The 16694-nt window shown below is 39.7% G+C and overlaps 1 protein-coding gene across 1 annotated transcript; it reads left to right on the plus strand.

Moving 5' to 3' along the window:
- The first annotated feature begins 1371 nt into the window (after positions 1-1371).
- Positions 1372-7334, plus strand: pus7l (pseudouridine synthase 7 like). The gene is made up of 10 exons (XM_054624708.1): positions 1372-1444; positions 2005-2836; positions 3278-3437; positions 3544-3763; positions 4567-4665; positions 4904-4985; positions 5310-5475; positions 5824-5932; positions 6377-6430; positions 6527-7334. Exons 2-10 carry the CDS (start codon positions 2050-2052, stop codon positions 6899-6901), a joined length of 2052 nt encoding a protein of 683 aa, XP_054480683.1. The 5' UTR covers positions 1372-1444; positions 2005-2049; the 3' UTR covers positions 6902-7334.
- The last annotated feature ends 9360 nt before the right edge of the window (positions 7335-16694 follow it).

The raw sequence follows: 16694 nt of genomic DNA on the forward strand, positions 1-16694 counted from the left end.
TTTACCTTTTTCAGTTGTTATTTTCCCATGATAACCGTTAGTGATATTTAAAGGTGCTAGTAGGGGGATTTTGTTACCTTAAACAGAGGCTATTTTTTAGCTAATTACCTCCGTTTCCAATCTTGATGCCCATTGTTTTTGAATACTTTGGTTTCTTTTGGGCACATCAGCACTGCTGATACTCCATCTGTGTGTAAAAGCTGAATCTCTGGGAGGGTTTACATCAGTTAAATGCCTTCTTATACAGAAGTACACTTACATCGACAACAAAAGCAGACGTCTGCGAAGCAGGTGTCACCTGCCTGTAACTTTTCCTTAATTTCCTCAGCAGATGTGATTCCTCCTTCATTTCCAACGAGACTTTTTCAGAGACCATGTCCACATTAACCCGTTTTAGCCCGTACTGGTGCTGCTTTGGACCGTTCATTCTCTTGGTCCAAAGCAGCACCAGTATTAGCAAAATATCACTCTCAATACAATCATTGTGCAGTTTGGAGTCAATGGATCCAAGGTTTCCAGGAAATTATGTAACATCTGGATCTATAACCTTGAAATGATGCCTTGATTTCAACAACAACAGTCAAGAAAGGGACCCTTATAGAGAAATATTCTCTTTCTTTTCATTACAGTCACGTCTCTGGCTGCAGTTTTTTTTGTACATGTTGCAGATTACCTATTGCCTTCCTAGGTAGTCCCCACAGCTGGACAACAGCCTCAGTCAATCCGCTGATTGTTAGTGTGTGTTTGTCTTGGAGAAAATTGCGGTACATCAGTCATATGTTGTTCAAAACTTCCTATAAAATCAGTATGTTTGGGAAATCTTTGTTCACCAAAGTCTCAGTAACAGTCAAATGTTACAGTATCAGCTATTTATATATGAGAGACACTTCTGATGAACACGATTTTAAGGAACCACATGAATGACTCAGGAGTTTGGGAAGTGTGTGTTTTTCTGGCATCAATTTAGTATACAGTAAGCGTGCATTACAGGCTGCCAAGATAAGATACGTTGCAAAATAAGATGATTAGATATCTGGTATGCATGCATGCATATATACATATATATATACACATATATATATATATATATATATATATATATATATATATATATATAATATAAATAAAACAATTTTTGTTATTGTTATTATTATTATTATTATTTTATCATTATTATTGTTACTAATAATAATAATACAAATTGTAAATAAATGTGAATATTTTGGACTTAATTGGGTTCTTCTTCTTCTTCTTATCACTATTATTGCTCGAAAAATATCATTTCTTCTTTAAAATTGCATTGAGTGCTTCACAAAGAGACCTTGACTGTCGTCGGCCCCTTTAAGAAAGGTCACATGAAAGTCACATGACGCGGAAGTGTACCGAATTGTTTCAGCGTTGTTGTGTTTACATCAACAGCTCCTCGTCTACCAACCCCGTGCAGGTTCGTAGAGTAAACAAGCAGTCAAGTTACCATGTGTCCTTCACAATGAATGTATATCCCCGGTTTAAATCCAGGCATGTGCTTCGGTTCCTTTGTTATAGCACGTACAGCTCTCTGGTAGCAAAGTCGGGGAAGGATGATGTGTCGGATACGATTCTTACTGTAAATAAATGAGCTGTTTCGCATGAATAACCGAGGCGATCAGCAGTAATAAAGCACCTATCGTCTTTTTAAAACATCCTGACATTATTTTTTAAGGTGTGCTCCAACTCTGACTGCTCAACAAAAGGCAGGCTTTGAACCTTAATGTTTTCTGTGCCGCCTAATGTATATGTTGCATGAACTGTATTCATCTTCTGTGTCGTATATGATTTTGTATGAACGTTTCCATTGCATTTTGGATTCAATCTTTCAAAGTATATATTTGTTTCTCTTAGATTCAAGTAAAACACTGTAACGTAAATGGATGAATTGTGCCATATAAAAACACACATGCCTTGTTGTTGTCTCCAGTATCAGCTTAGACATTTTGTTGAAATTCTACCTTTTTCCATTTTCAGAAACAGGAGTAAGTGAAAACCCTGCTGTGTTTGGATGAAGTGACCATGAAGCAGGACAGTGATGCTGTGAACATCCCTGTGTGCTACATATCAAACCATGAAGGTTTCCTCGGAAGCATCAAAAACTTAATCAAAGACTTTGTGGTGACTGAGATAGACATCACTGGACAGCGTGTTACCACAGCAGCAGCCACACAGACACCGCACTGTGCCTCCCCAGATAAAAACGATGAAACCAGTGCAGAGTACAAGTGGAATAATTATTCCTCGGTCTCACAGGACACTGATGTGGCTGCTGATTGTGGGCTAGATGTCACCGTACCTAGTCCAGGCAGCTTTGATTTAAGTGTGATTTTAGGCCAGTCGGTCAGCGAAGAGCTGGAGCAGTTTGTGTTGACTCTCAAAGAAAAGCCAACCAAGCAGGAGCTATCGCTTGGATCTTTTTCTGACAAACACCACAGAGCTAACGTCCACCGGGCCGTCAGACACCGCTTCCCCTTTCTCATGACTGTCACTATTCAGCCTGAGATCAGGGTGAGGGAAGACCCAGACTACAGAGAGCTCTCCCATCTGGTTACGGAGGATGAGGCAGAGGACTTCTTCAGGTTCATAGACGCCAAAGTGCGAGGCTCATCCTATACCTTTGGACCAGACGACGATAAGGATCACAGGACTGCAGTCCATCACTTCCTCAGCCGAAGGTTTGGCAAACTGGTGGAGACAAAGAGCTTCACCGACCAGGGGACGACAGCAATCTCGGTTAGGCTGAGAGAGCAAGGGAGGCCAAAGAAAAGAACAGCAGAGGAACGTAAAGAAGAAGAAGTTTACACTGGTATGGTGTAGAATTGCAACTTTTTAAATATTGATAATTTTCTCAAATGACACTTAAAATATCAGAAAGAAACACAAGGTGATGTCTTCAAATTGCTGAATTTGAAGACATCTGTTCAGAACCCAAAGATATACTAAATTCTAAAATAGAACTCTAAGAAAACAAGCAAATATTCACATTTAGGAAGCTGAAAATCAGGCTTGGGTTTGCCCTGAATGGAAGTCTTTTGGCATTTGCTTGATGTTTGCCAGACAAGATAAGAAATGTATTGATCCCACAGGGGGGAAATTCAATTGTTACAGCAGCTCAAAAGTCAAAGAAGCATGGACATTAATTGATTATGTGATAAATAAAAAACGAGGCAGGATAAAAAAAAAAACAAGACTTTACACCTACGATTATCATGAAGACACCCTGTGGTGTGTGTGTCCTCTTTTTCAGCTTTCACTTTGCGTAAGGAGAACCTGGAGACTCTGGAGGCTATCAGCTACATGGCAGCCGCTCTCGGGGTCCTGCCATCAGATTTCACCTACGCTGGGATCAAGGATAAGAGAGCCATCACCTACCAGTCCATGGTGGTCAAGAAGGTCTCAACTCAAAGGTAGTTCTTTGTGTCTTTCTTTGATTTTGGTTTGGGAATCATTTTTCCCTATTCATATATTGGCGAGACAATTTTCAGAGTTCCCTCTAAAAATCTTGATTACCAGGTTGAAAGAGAAGACAGCTGAGTTCGAGAAGAGAGGGATGCGTCTGTCCCAGATCCGCTCCGTCAGCGAGCCTCTGAGGCTAGGACGACTGCAGGGGAACCACTTTGACCTGGTGGTCCGCGGCCTGAGGCCCCACGGGGCCAGTGACGCACACTCCTCTGGTGCAGACAACAACACTCGCCTGGCAGCGCTGGTTAACGAAGCGTTGGAAAATGTCAAGGTATATTCAAAATTTCTCCAATTAATTTCATATGTCTTTTGTGACATGAAACATGGTCAACAGCAAAATGTATGCTTACAACAGTATATATTGTCACAGGCTTGGTGTTGCTGTTATACTGGAAAAAGAAACAAATATTATCCTTATCTACATACACACAAAGTATAACTTTTTACATGTGAACCACCACAAATTATTCGTTTTAAAGTCATGTCTTCAATTCTATGTAGATGTCAAAGTTATTATCTTAACATGTAGAGATTTGTAGCAAAAGCTAATATAGGTTTTTTTTTTATTATTTTATGAAACATAAAGTTAAACATAACTTTAAATTTCTGTCTTGAAGAAGTGATAAGGTCATTGATAAGGTCACTGGCTGATATTTACCTTGTTTCAATGAAAATGGTCACTGAAGTTTGTTTTGAGCCAATCACACATCCTGCTGCTGTATCCTTACAGGAGCACCACATGTGTATTCATCAGCGGCTGAAAGTAGGCCCATACAAATGCACTATTTCCTCCCATTTGAGTAATATTTGGTGAAAACTACAGTGTCCAACAGTTTAAGGAAATTATTGTACCTTTTTTTTAAGAAATTAAATTATATTTGTGACACAATGTTGAAGATTTCCGTCATCAGTAGGTACCCAAAGAAAAGGCAGGGCAGGAAAGACAGGCAGTATTTTTATGGGATTTGTTGATAGTAAGTTATATAGAACATTAACAACCCTATGCTTAAATGGTGGACGCTTGTGATATGCCAGTGATTTTTCAACGTTCACCTTATTTGTTGCTCTTTGCAGGCCAGAGGTTTTGTCAATTACTATGGACCACAGAGGTTTGGGAGCGTGCAGAGCGTTCAGTCTGACCGCGTAGGCCTGGCTTTGCTCAAAGAGGACATGGTAAGTGTTGTGGACAGTTATTATGTACGTGACCAGTATTACTTCCCGTTATTCCCCGAAATGAGACTGAGCAGACACTGGTTCCTCAGAATGGATATCACTCACTGCATTAAAAGCCTGAAACATTGGCAGAAGGAAGTGTTAAATAATTCACATTTATTCCCTATCAGACAACAAAGTGTTGTTAGTGTGTGTTGAGACATGTGTTGCTGTGTGTGTGTGTGTGTGTGTGTGTCAGGTGAGCGCTGTGCGTCTCTTCTTCACTCCAGAAGACGGCAGTGATCCTCAAAACCACGCTAAGAGACACTTCCTACAAACCGGTGAGGGCTAAGACAACACTGACCACTTTGGTTTCATTTTTACTGAATGTGACCAAAAATATCACAATGTGATACTACCCAGTTCCTCTATCTATTTCAAAAGAATTGAATGAAATCCCAGTTCCTCTATCTATTTCAAAGAATTGAATGAAATCCATCATATTTTGTTGAAAACAACTACTGAAGAAAATTTCTGACAGGTACCATACACTGAGTTTTGGTTTATTAAGACATGGTAGATAAGCTTAATGTGAATACATTTGCAGCCCCTTGGAGTTTAACATGCTTCCTTCCTCTTCCTCTCCCCTGCTTCTCAATAACCAGATAACGCGAAGGAGTCTTTGGCGTTGATGCCATTGTCGAAAGCTAGGGAGCGTCTGATGCTCCGGGCCCTGAACCGCTACGGTACAGGTCCGGACGGTTGTACCCAAGCCTGGCTCAGTTTGCCCCACAGCATGAGAGTCTTCTACCCACACGCCTACTGTAGCAGGTCAGCTGCAAGAAAAAAACCAATCCTTTTTTAGTTCAAACATATATTGTAGTTTTTTTACTACCGATCATTCAGAAGATCCACTGTACAAATTGGGAGATAAAGACATTTGCACTTTGACAGTGTGGATATAAGGAGGAAAAAAAAAAAAAAAAAAAAAAAGGAGACAAATTAACCTGTGCCTCTCATGAATTGTCATTACAATTGAGTAAAAAAAGCTGGCATCTGATTTTAAGAAAGGTTTAACCCAGCATCACCTGCTTTAATCTCTTTAGTCTATTAACTGATCCGTCTTAAAATGATTTGCCTTCTTTTTTACAATTATGCTGATGTTTTTGTGGTTGTCAGAGTGTGGAATGATGCAGTGGCACACAGGCTGACTACTCTGGGCCACATTGCCAGACGAGGAGACCTGGTGTGGATGCAGGAAGACACTGCAGAAACCAGCACGGCTCAGGTAAGAGACAGTGATTTGTTTTTGGGAAAGAATAGAAAGATGATTTAAAATCTAAGATGGAATGCTGATATATTTTTGTTTCACTGTTTTGAGGTATACTAAGTAAAAATGTCCAAAATTGTATTTTACAGTATCGGGGGTCAAAATATAAAATCATTAAAAAGTCCAAATACAAAAATGCTCGGTGGAAATTGTCTGAAAGATCATGAATCATGGAGTTTGAGGGAAAATGCCGTCCTGCTTTTTGAAAAAAAAGGGGTCTTTCGCCCAGTGGAATAGCTGAAGGATATTTCAGCATTAAACAGGGAAATAATGGACACATTCTTTTTTCTAGGGTTGTAATTGTGACCTCTTGATTGTAGGACACTCCCTAATTGTTAGGATATCTTGTCACATGCAAAACCCACATCAAGCCTACTGATCTTTCTTTCTTTGATTTCCCAGATCCATGTGGTAACAGACCAAGAGGAACACGAAGGAGTTTACACACTGGGAGACGTATGTAGTTAAGGGAAATACTTCCACTTTGAATGCTACAATTTCTTCTACTTTTCTCACCACTGTTGCCACTGTGTTTTTTTATTATCCTGTCAGGTGTTACTACCGATGCCAGGAAACACTGTTAAGTATCCAGAAAACGCCATGGCGACTTGGTTCAAGGAGAGGCTGGCCAAAGATGGACTGGACGACTGTCGCTTCAGAGTCAGCAGCCTCAAACTAAACCTGCCTGGCTGCTACCGCCCCCTGCTGGCATCACCAAGCAACCTCAGCTACCAGCTGCAGAGGGCAGCCTGTGGTGAGGGAGGAGGAGAGGAGTCGGGAAATAGCAGTAGAAATAGTGACAGGCAGCTCAATGGCACTAAAGCAGAAGGGAAGCAGGGCTCGCTCACTCTCACCTTAAACTTCGACCTGGACTCCTCCTGCTATGCTACTATCTGCCTCAGAGAGATCATGAAGTGTGACCCCTAGAGGTCAAGGGGACATTGTTCCTGTTGTATTTCTACATATGTTGCAGGAAAGAATGATTTTTCTTGTATTTAGTTTTTGTAACCCATCATTGTGGTATATTATGAGTAGCCTTTTGATTTGTTGTGGATGTATTGAGCATAAGACTGTGTTTATAAATTGGAATAATTCATAATGTGCAATTGATAAAAGAAATGAACAAAGCTAAATGTTAAGCCGTGTAAACAGTGTTAATGTTTTGTGCCATGAATAAAACTTTTAGAAATAAAAAAAAAAAATCGGCACTTTTATTTTGAAATGTCAAGTTTTCTAACTCAAAGCAATAACTATTTGCTTCCCCTACACATTTGGATTAATCTGCAATTCCTCACAGGTAAATAATTTACAAATGTGAAAAGACTAAATGTCTTTCACTGTCCTTTGTGATAATTGGTCAATAAATAACTTGCATGTCTTCCGAGATAACACTATTTATTTATGTGCTTAATAAGTAATCATAAATACTATCCTATATCCTTTGTTTTTTTGAGAGAAGTGTGCAGTGTCAGAAAGATATAGCCAATCACTTTTTCAATTTGAACAAACAAAACATTTTTTATAAAATAAATATTAAATGCAGTCCTTTTGGCTTTCTAGTAACTTTCTGAAAGTGGTCAACTATTAGTTTTGTATTTCTCCAGCTGTGACCATTTCCTTTATACTATTAACAGTATCCATCCATCCATCAGCGTTTAAGGATTCAGTTGAATTACACTCAGTTGCCAGTTTATGTGATCCACCTAAAGTGAATGCAGTCTGATACAACAGTCCTCTAGCAATAAGGTCCTACCTTTTGAAGGCTATAATGTAGTAGTTGTAGTGTGCATATTGAGTGCTTTCAGTATTCTTTATTCAATCCCTTTACAATGTTAACCAACTGCATACTAACAATAAGAAGTAGTTTTTATTACAGAATTGGGACACATCACATTTGTGCAAATTTTTGGTTATGTACTTTCCACTAACCACCACTAGATGGAAACAACATACAATCATAGTTATTAACATAACATAGGCGTTCCTACTCCTTTTATTTTTAAAGGTGAGTAGGTTTTATTAATTTTCCCCAAAATGACCCTCAGCCATGTTGTCATTATTTTGAGTTTTTTAGTTAAGAGAAAACAGCATCTGCACCACATGACTTAAAGGATAATGAAGTTAATGAGTATATCACACTGCAAATCTGGGATTTAATCCATTCTGCCGGTTCATATAATCCACTCTCACGTAAAAAAAATAAAAATAAGATTAAACTAAAAACTGCATCAGCAGGAGAGGTGCCAATATAAAATATAATGAAGCATAAAACTCTGGTGTAATGATGGTGCTGAGGGGCAAACATCCGATCTGTATTACATTCGAGCCAGCTTGGCCTCCTGTGACTAATATATGCATGATGAGAACATTTAAAGACAGCAGCATATATACATCCTCCCTCATGATTAACCCACACTGGATATACCTCCGGGCTATTTTTTTAATACTCGTTACTGTAAGCAACGTGGAAAGCGACTATATGGATGTTTTAGTTTGAGGTGGGTTCTGACTTGCAGCCCGTAGCGCGGTCTAATAAAGTGCCTGCCTGTAAGCTAAACTGTCTGCCAAGGAGACACATTAGCAGTAATGAGTTTCTTCACTGTTTGAGGTGTTTTGTTTCAAAATGACACACAATCCACCGGAAAGGAGAGTGGATAATTGAAATCCTTGCAGTAACACTTAATGACGGAATATTAAGCGTTTCTTGCCATGGGAGTCAAACTTAATCTTGACAGATCTTCGGGTTTCTTACACTCATAAATCCATAGTGATTTTACTGTTTTAAACTGTTCTTGCATGTTGATATTAAATGAGACTTTATAGGAGTTGTGTTGCTGCCTGAGTCCACATGTCCCCCCAGGTGACATTATTGCTGCATCTTTAAGTGTCAAGCTCACTTGATATCGCAATAGTCTCATGAAATCCTCAACACTTTTATGTAACCTTGAAGATGTCATCGCTTATATCAGGCCTTTTATGCTGTTTGCTAGAATGAATCAACCAATAATCACAGCAAATCAGACTTACACTGATTTCCACCTATAGACATCACATCCACACAAGTTCCTGAAGACTAAATCCCATGTTCAATCCAAGGTATTCAGTAAAGCATATTTTTTATATTTTCTCAGTTGTGCACAACTCAAGTTGAAGTATTACTCAGTCAAGTCAAGATATATGATTTAACAAGTGAAACATTTGGCCAACTGGTTGCATAACATTCATGTGAGGAGTGTTTGTTGATGATAAAATACAACTTTAAGAAAGAGATCACATGGACAGTGTCCCTCTCTTTGAAGAGGAATTTATATAAAGTTGATCCTGCCTACAAATGTGATGATCCATTATCAAATATAAACTGGCACACTTTTGTGAATCTGTACTGATTCTGTAGGCCCAGTGCAGTTACAGTTTAAAAGTAGAATTGATCTGATTACAGGAGGTGAGAACAGGACTTCATCTTGCTCTGCTATGATTCCTCTAAGCAGACAGAAATGGGCGAGTGACTTTTCCCCATCCTCGGGCTAATTCCCGTTCCAGCCGGCTATAGATAAATGTTGACCCACTTCAGCAAGATGACAACTTTACTCCCTGTCTCGTTTAGTTGAAAGGCAGAGCAAAGGCTTGAGAATGAGAAGGAAGTCAAGGGTTATGAAAGACATTTACCATGGACGTACAGTGATGTATATTTCCTCACAAGGAGAGACGGAGGAGGAGGAGGAAGCCGGGGGTTATGAAAGACACAGAGCAGTATGGCTTTCTCTGGCCAAGTATTTTTTTTTTTGCAGCCCTTCAAAATCAGCTTCTTACTGTGAGAAATGGGGTCATGAATACAAAGCTTTCGGCCAAGGTTTGAACAATGTTTGGTTATTTCATTTGAGAGACCGTTTTTTATATGTACTCTTCTCACTGGTTTGAAGTGGACTTCTTTTTTGCCATCACTATCAATCCACCGTGATAAAACCAGACTTACATCCAACTGGATGACAGCATTTTGCCATTATCCTTTCGTAGAAGGTTATTTCCCAAAGTTGAACTGCAGTTGCTACTTATGTAGTCATGAATATTGGATGTTATACAAAAAATTTAGATTTGAAAGTTTACCCGGGCTGTAAGTGTGAGAGCCATACAGGTGAAAGGAATAGCTAGCTGCTAGCGGTTTTAGAAAAACCTGAGGGGGAAGAAGATGAAGGCAGGAATGACCATCAGTTCTGCTGTATGTTCTGATTTGATTGGCCAGGTCAGAGCTCATGGTAATGTAAGAGGTTCATACACACACTTGCAAAGTTCCTCGTTCATGATTAGACATAAACATTCCAGCGACCTTTGACCTTCCTACGCTGTATGTTCTCCAGCTAGCTGATTAGCAAGTGGTTTGCCTTGTTTTCATGGGAGCAGACGCTGATACGAGACCGCGCGTGTGGGAATTTTTAAAATGTATGTGCATGTGTAATTGGGAGCTTGTCTGTGCCTGTGAAAGAGAAAGCAAAGGAGTGAGTGTGTGTTTTTTCTGGGCCCCTGTCAACTTTGTTGCTGCAGGAGTATTGTCCAGACGTGACAGCCTGTGTACACAAGGTGGCTGAGCACAGTCAAGAAAGGTTGAATGGAAGCATAAGCAACACTGTTGTTACAATGTCAAAATACATTTTGACTAATCTCAGTAAAAGAAAACAAATCCTCCCCGCTGTTTTGAACTTATCTTTTACAGTATGTGCCTCTTTATCTTTAAGCTGCCACAATAATGTGAATATCCTCTGTTTAGTCTTTAGGATTTCCAGTGTTTAAAGTGCACAAAGGCTCTTGAATCGGATTCTGCTGCTTTGAATGCGAGGATTGAAGCTATGAAGGGAGCAATTTCAGGAAGGGAAAAGTTCAAACCAGCTGTCACAGTGCACCAAATTGTACCTTACTTTCATGGAAGAATGCATGTAATAAGAACAAAAGTAGAGCTCATGCTCTTTTCCTCATGGAGCAGTGTTATTCAACAGTAAAACCATTGGACCTCAGTGCTGCCCAGCGGCTGCTCTGTCACCCATTTTGTGAACTCCAGTCAGTGTCCCACATGTGAGAGCCTGCATGTGGAAAATACACTGACCTGATAACTGCAGCTGAGCTATTGACAAGCGGAAAGGGGGAGAAAAAAACATGACTGTGTCAAATGAGATTGATTAATGGGGAAAGTAATGCTGCAGTGCTTTGGGAGTATCGCTGGGTGCTCTACATGTAGGGCAGTCGGCTCTATTGGACCAAAAGACCGCGAATAAAGGTTGAATGAGCAATCCAGTGATGTCAATTGATAAAAAGTCATGTATATTAATTTAAATTTAACCTATTCAGACACAAAAAATTGAAGAATAAAAAAAGGCAGCAGATGTATCGAGCAGAAATGATGCCAGCGTTGTAAAACCGCACCTGTGGCACAATGGATGGTGCAACCTTGGTAAAAAAAATGTCATGTTATAACTGGAAACCAAATGCTGATAAATTATTTGTCCGGCACCAAATGAAGCACAAATCCAACGCAGCTTTTTTTCTGTAATAAATTAAACAAAAAGCTATAAAACCTCTGGCTGCTTAAATATAAAAAGTGGCTGTTGACTTTTGGATCGGACCATTCACTGTGTCCAGCCGGTGGAAAATCTTGATTTCCTACCCTTTTTGTGACCCAAGCACAACACCAATCGTGGTAAACTACTTGCACATGAGCCATTAATGGGTTACTCACTAGAACTGAGAATTTTTCTCACACTGTAAAAGTTAAGGTGAAAAAAAACAGTTAAACCTCTGCCTGGGTACAGTGAGCACTCTGTGCCAGAGTGGAAGAATCCGTTGACTGGCTGCAAAGCAGAGGGAGGTAAAGGAAAGCTCATTATTTTTAATGGCATCCCTCCACTGGTTGAGAGAGGGGAAGAAAGAGAGGGAGAGCGAGCGGGAGAGAGAGAGAGATGAACTATGATACTACCTTAGCTGGCTCCAGACTGTAACACTGGGACCTTGTCAAAAAGGTGCAAGCATGCACACCCATGCTGTCATATAGAAACCAAAAACATGGCCTTCCATTGCCTTGTCTAAAATTAATATCCATTTTTTTAATCACAGAATTTTCTTTTTGATGGAAACTCACATAGAAATATGTTATTTACATTTAATTGTTTAGACAATCTGCATGTTTTAATATTCAGTTAAAGGAATAGTTTAACATTTTGGAAAATATACTTGAGAAGTTCAATACCACCCATGTCGCTACGCTATGAAGGTGGAACCAAGAAATGATTTGCTTAGCTTAGTTTAGCTATCTTAACAGAGGGAAAAGCTAGCCTGGATACCATTTAAATAGTTGTAATTAACAAGTTTTATCTTGTTCTTTTAATATGTACACAAAAAGTAATGTAACGATGACAAGTTGTGGCAGTTATGTGACACAAATATTTATTTGCCAGGAGCACTGGTTGCCTGGCAATCCTCAAGGTGACAACAAGACTCCAGTTACAGCACCTGGGCCAAAAAACTTGGTGTGTTCAGACAGAAAGCAAAGCAAATTTCCACATTGCGTCATTTGCGCTAATTTCACTACTGAACTGAATTTGTCCCAACAAACAGCCAGTTTACTAACCTAACAGACGTAAGCTGTTAGCTAGCTAGTGGGCCTTTGTGTATGTTTGTGTGGAATTCCAGCCCTCTTGCGTCTTTTCATTGACTTTGTATGCAAACGCACTGCCTCTGAACACACCTAATTTCTAGTACTCAACTTTCAACAGAGCCTATAGCAATTTCCCCATTTGCAAACTTTATGCCAAGCTAAGCTAACTGTGTCCTGGTTCCGGTTTCATACAGTTTGTGGCGTAGTCATCAGAGTCTTATCAACAAGAAAACAAATAAGTGTGTCAATTTTTTTGGAATTATTCGTTTAAGAAATACACACATCATGTACTTCCTAGGGAATTTTAGCAGTCTCTCTCACACACACACACACACACACACACAAACACACACACTGGCCATGAGAGGCACATGGCTGAAGTTTGCCGTCCTGTATCCTTCCATTGCCATCGACCTTTCTCCTTCACATCAATCAGTGTCTCAGTGGTGTAGCTGGGACTGCCGTCATGTAATTACATTGTTGACTAAATCCCAGCTGTGTGTGTGCATTTGCAAAACATGTCCATGTGTGTGCATGTGTGTGTGTGTGTGTGTGTGTGTGTGTGTGTGTGTGTGTGTGTGTGTGTGTGTGTTCATACAGGGATAGGAATGAAAATGGGAGGCCGTCCACTTTTGAGCAGCTGCACCGGTGTGTCAGTTAGGTTCAGTGCCCGAGGAGGAGAGAGAGAGAGAGCACTGTCCTTGTGGTGATTGATGGACCAACTTCCTGTCCTGGTAGATGTTATTTAAGAGCTCTGAGGGACCAACGTTATTTCCTCATGCTCTTAAATATCCCACTCCAATCCCCCCTCTTCATATTTTACCCTTTCTCAGTTCTTCCCCCTCCTCTGTATACGAAGCTCCATTCCCCGGTTCCCCTCGCTCTTGTTGTACAAAGGAATGACAGATATTGTTTACATACGCTGCATGCGGCTGATATCTCCATACACCAAATTATCTACCCAGTACCTCACATCCAGCCATGCTTGGACCAATAGATAATATGTTGAGGAAAGTAAAAGCACTATTTATCAGACATGTAAGCTAATGGACACATTATAGCCTACTAAAACTGGATACGGCTCAAACTTAATGCTGTTATTCTCTCTCTGGGTCTATACAAACAGTCAGGCATCAGGCCTTTAAGGAACATATATCTTGCCTGTGTTTGTCCACTCCCTCTCTTTTTACTCCAGCTTATATCTCGGTTCCTCTGCGTATTACGTTGTTTCTCAGTCCAAATGTTTTTTTTCTACCTCATATCTACACCGTAGTAAAACCTTAAGGAAATAGTAGATAGAGGTTTTGGGAAATATGCTTCTTGCCAAGACTTAGGAGATTGATACCATGTGTCTGTATGCTAAATATGGAGCTAAAGCCAGGAGATACTTAGGTAATTTTAGCAGGTTTTAACCTGAGTACATTCTCTCACCATAGGGCAACTAAGCTTGACTATTCCTTTAACAAACGATTTAATCTGATACTCTGTCTCTTGCAAGTGGGGAAATTCTGTCTCTCATGTCATTAAACATTGTATTATCATCATCAGCAAGAGTAGATTGTATAGTTTGTAACTTGTTCTGCCAAAATTACATCTAAACTCCTTTTCCATTGTTTAATAAAAACAACATTTGAATGTGTCTTACCATAAGAACCATGAGTTTCTTTAACCAATAAACCCAAATGCATGTATACCTTTATATGCCAAAGCATTTCATAGGGTTTTCAATGGATGTCATACCTTCCCACCAACTATTGTTTCAAGTCAATTTCAGAAAAGGCAGAAAAAAAATCAAAACTAGCCTGAGATCAGAAATCTATCACAAGCACTCATATTTATTTATAGTTTTAATCATGGTTATCAAGATGCAAGCAGAGGCGGTTGGCAGCTGTTCCATTTCATTAAAAGTGCATTAATGTTGCTGTTAAATCTGAGTTTCCCACAAGCACTTAAATTTCACAATAAAGATGGGCTTCCAGATGCAAGCATGAGGCTTACAACCAGTCAATGCTTGCAACTGCATAATGTAACACATTAGAAAGACTTTAGAGGAATGCTCCACCAGATTCAAACCACAACGTTTTAAACTTAACTTTTGTTAAGTGGCAGCCTCCACAAGTTTGGGAAATTCACAAATAGCCTCAGTCTAATAGCTAACAGTGTGCTCGCTCCAGAGAAACTGAGCATCACTTGGCTGGTCTTTGAATCCAAATGACACTAACTGCTGGTGAATAGGGCAGAGGCAAAGGGAAAGAAGACAAAAAAACAAAGGGGTTGAGAAGCAAGAACAGAAAGTACGGGAAGCAACAGTTCAATGTCTAATTACATTTAGTACGAGGGGAAATTTGCCAAGAATGGAGCCATTGTGTCGGGGCAACTGGAAAAAACCTGACATGCATCTGTGCGTGGGGTTCTTTTTAAAACTGTTGTTCTGCAGAGGAAATGGATTTGGTGCAGTTGGGAGGAGAGAAGAAAACCCAGAAAAATCATTCATCATAAACGAACATCAAAACATAGTTGAGTAGAAACAACTGGGCACAAAAGATGGGATATTTGCAGTTGATTTTTGAATAAAACAGTTCAGGCCACACAGGGAGAAACAGCGATGAACATTGCTTTTTGTAGATGTTTGAAATGATAAAGCATAACTACTAGGTAGGTACATAATACACAATCATGCCATGACTGATCCAAAACACCGCAGCCATTTTCCCTCTGTTATCAGCTCCTTGCTATGATTTGTGTGAATACACAGACTCAACGGACCGGCAGGCCCTCCTCTTTTACTTGCTGACATGGTTCTTTGCCTGCATGTTTCACTGACCTCCAATGGGAGTTCAACATTCAGACACATGAGAACATCCGTCACAGCCAATTTACTCCGAATGGATTAATCTCCAATGTCAACATAATAAACCTGTCAAAAGAAGTCTCATTGGAGGGCGAGTACAAGGCGTTTGGTCCTCTTTTGTCTAGATGTTGGAGTTGGAGGAACACTGAAATGGACTTCTTATTGAGGTCAACTTTCTCGAGCCTGTGAAATGCTCACAATAGCAGGTCACACAAAATCTTTCTCAAACTGCTTGTTAAATAATAAACATAAAATGCAAGGATGACTCATGGTCTGGATGAAATGCCCAGCTGGAGGTTTTTCCTCCCTGTTGTTGAGAGAGAGCACCAACAGTGTCCAGTTGTGATACAAACTGAACAGACTTCTGTCCATTTCTATAGCCGAATATGTCTAGAAGATCCACAGAGTGAAATAAAGGGAGTAAGTATGACACGAAAAGGCAGGTAAATGACTAAATAGATGCAAATTAAAAATGACTGGATTTGAACTGCATCATTAATGTGAAGAAACACAAAAGGTATTTTTAAAAACTTAACCTTTTACGCTAGCTCACGCCGGAGAAAGTTGTTGAAGTTTGCAATAGAACATTAAGTGAAAGCTGCATTTCGTAGCTGCATGCATTACTAGAATTATTACATTACGTGATATAGGAGATACAAAATGATCAAATATATTTTATTCCATCACTATAGCAACATATTGTCATCAGTCGAACCTCCCAACACTTTGGTCCGGACCAAAATATTGGATGGATTGTCATTACATTTGTAACAGCTATACGTGATCCTAGAGGATGAAATCCTACTGACTTTGATTATCCCCACATTTTTCCCTCTACCACCACCAGCAGGTCAAAACGTCTCACTTATTCAGTTAAATATCTCAATATATTATCAACAGATTGGCATAAAGTTGGTACAGACATTGATGGTTCCCAGAAGATGCTCCATATTGACTTAAGTGACCCCTGACTTTCCTCATAGAGCCATCCTGAGGTATTGCCATACAATTTGGTTCTTGTTTCCCTCAGGATGAATTCTCTTAACTTTGGTGACCCCTTAACTTTCAATTATCGCCATCATCACGTCAAAAGTTTAATTTGTCCAATATTATTGCCTCAGCTGTACTTCGTAATGCTGATATGCAAAAGTTAGCATCTTAGTGACAATGGTAAACATATTTGCTAAATATCATATTTTAGCATTGTCACTGTAAACATGCTAAAGGTA

Source organism: Anoplopoma fimbria, chromosome 23 (assembly GCF_027596085.1).
Source record: "Anoplopoma fimbria isolate UVic2021 breed Golden Eagle Sablefish chromosome 23, Afim_UVic_2022, whole genome shotgun sequence".
Taxonomy (NCBI): Eukaryota; Metazoa; Chordata; class Actinopteri; order Perciformes; family Anoplopomatidae; genus Anoplopoma; species Anoplopoma fimbria.

What these genes read in the sequence shown, in the direction of transcription:
- pus7l (XM_054624708.1), top strand. Translation starts at nt 2,050, where the DNA reads ATGAAGCAGGACAGTGATGCTGTGAACATCCCTGTGTGCTACATATCA. An exon ending in CTTTGCTCAAAGAGGACATG is followed by an intron (nt 4,666 to 4,903) that starts GTAAGTGTTGTG and finishes TGTGTGTGTCAG; the next exon opens with GTGAGCGCTGTGCGTCTCTT. An exon ending in CCACACGCCTACTGTAGCAG is followed by an intron (nt 5,476 to 5,823) that starts GTCAGCTGCAAG and finishes TGTGGTTGTCAG; the next exon opens with AGTGTGGAATGATGCAGTGG.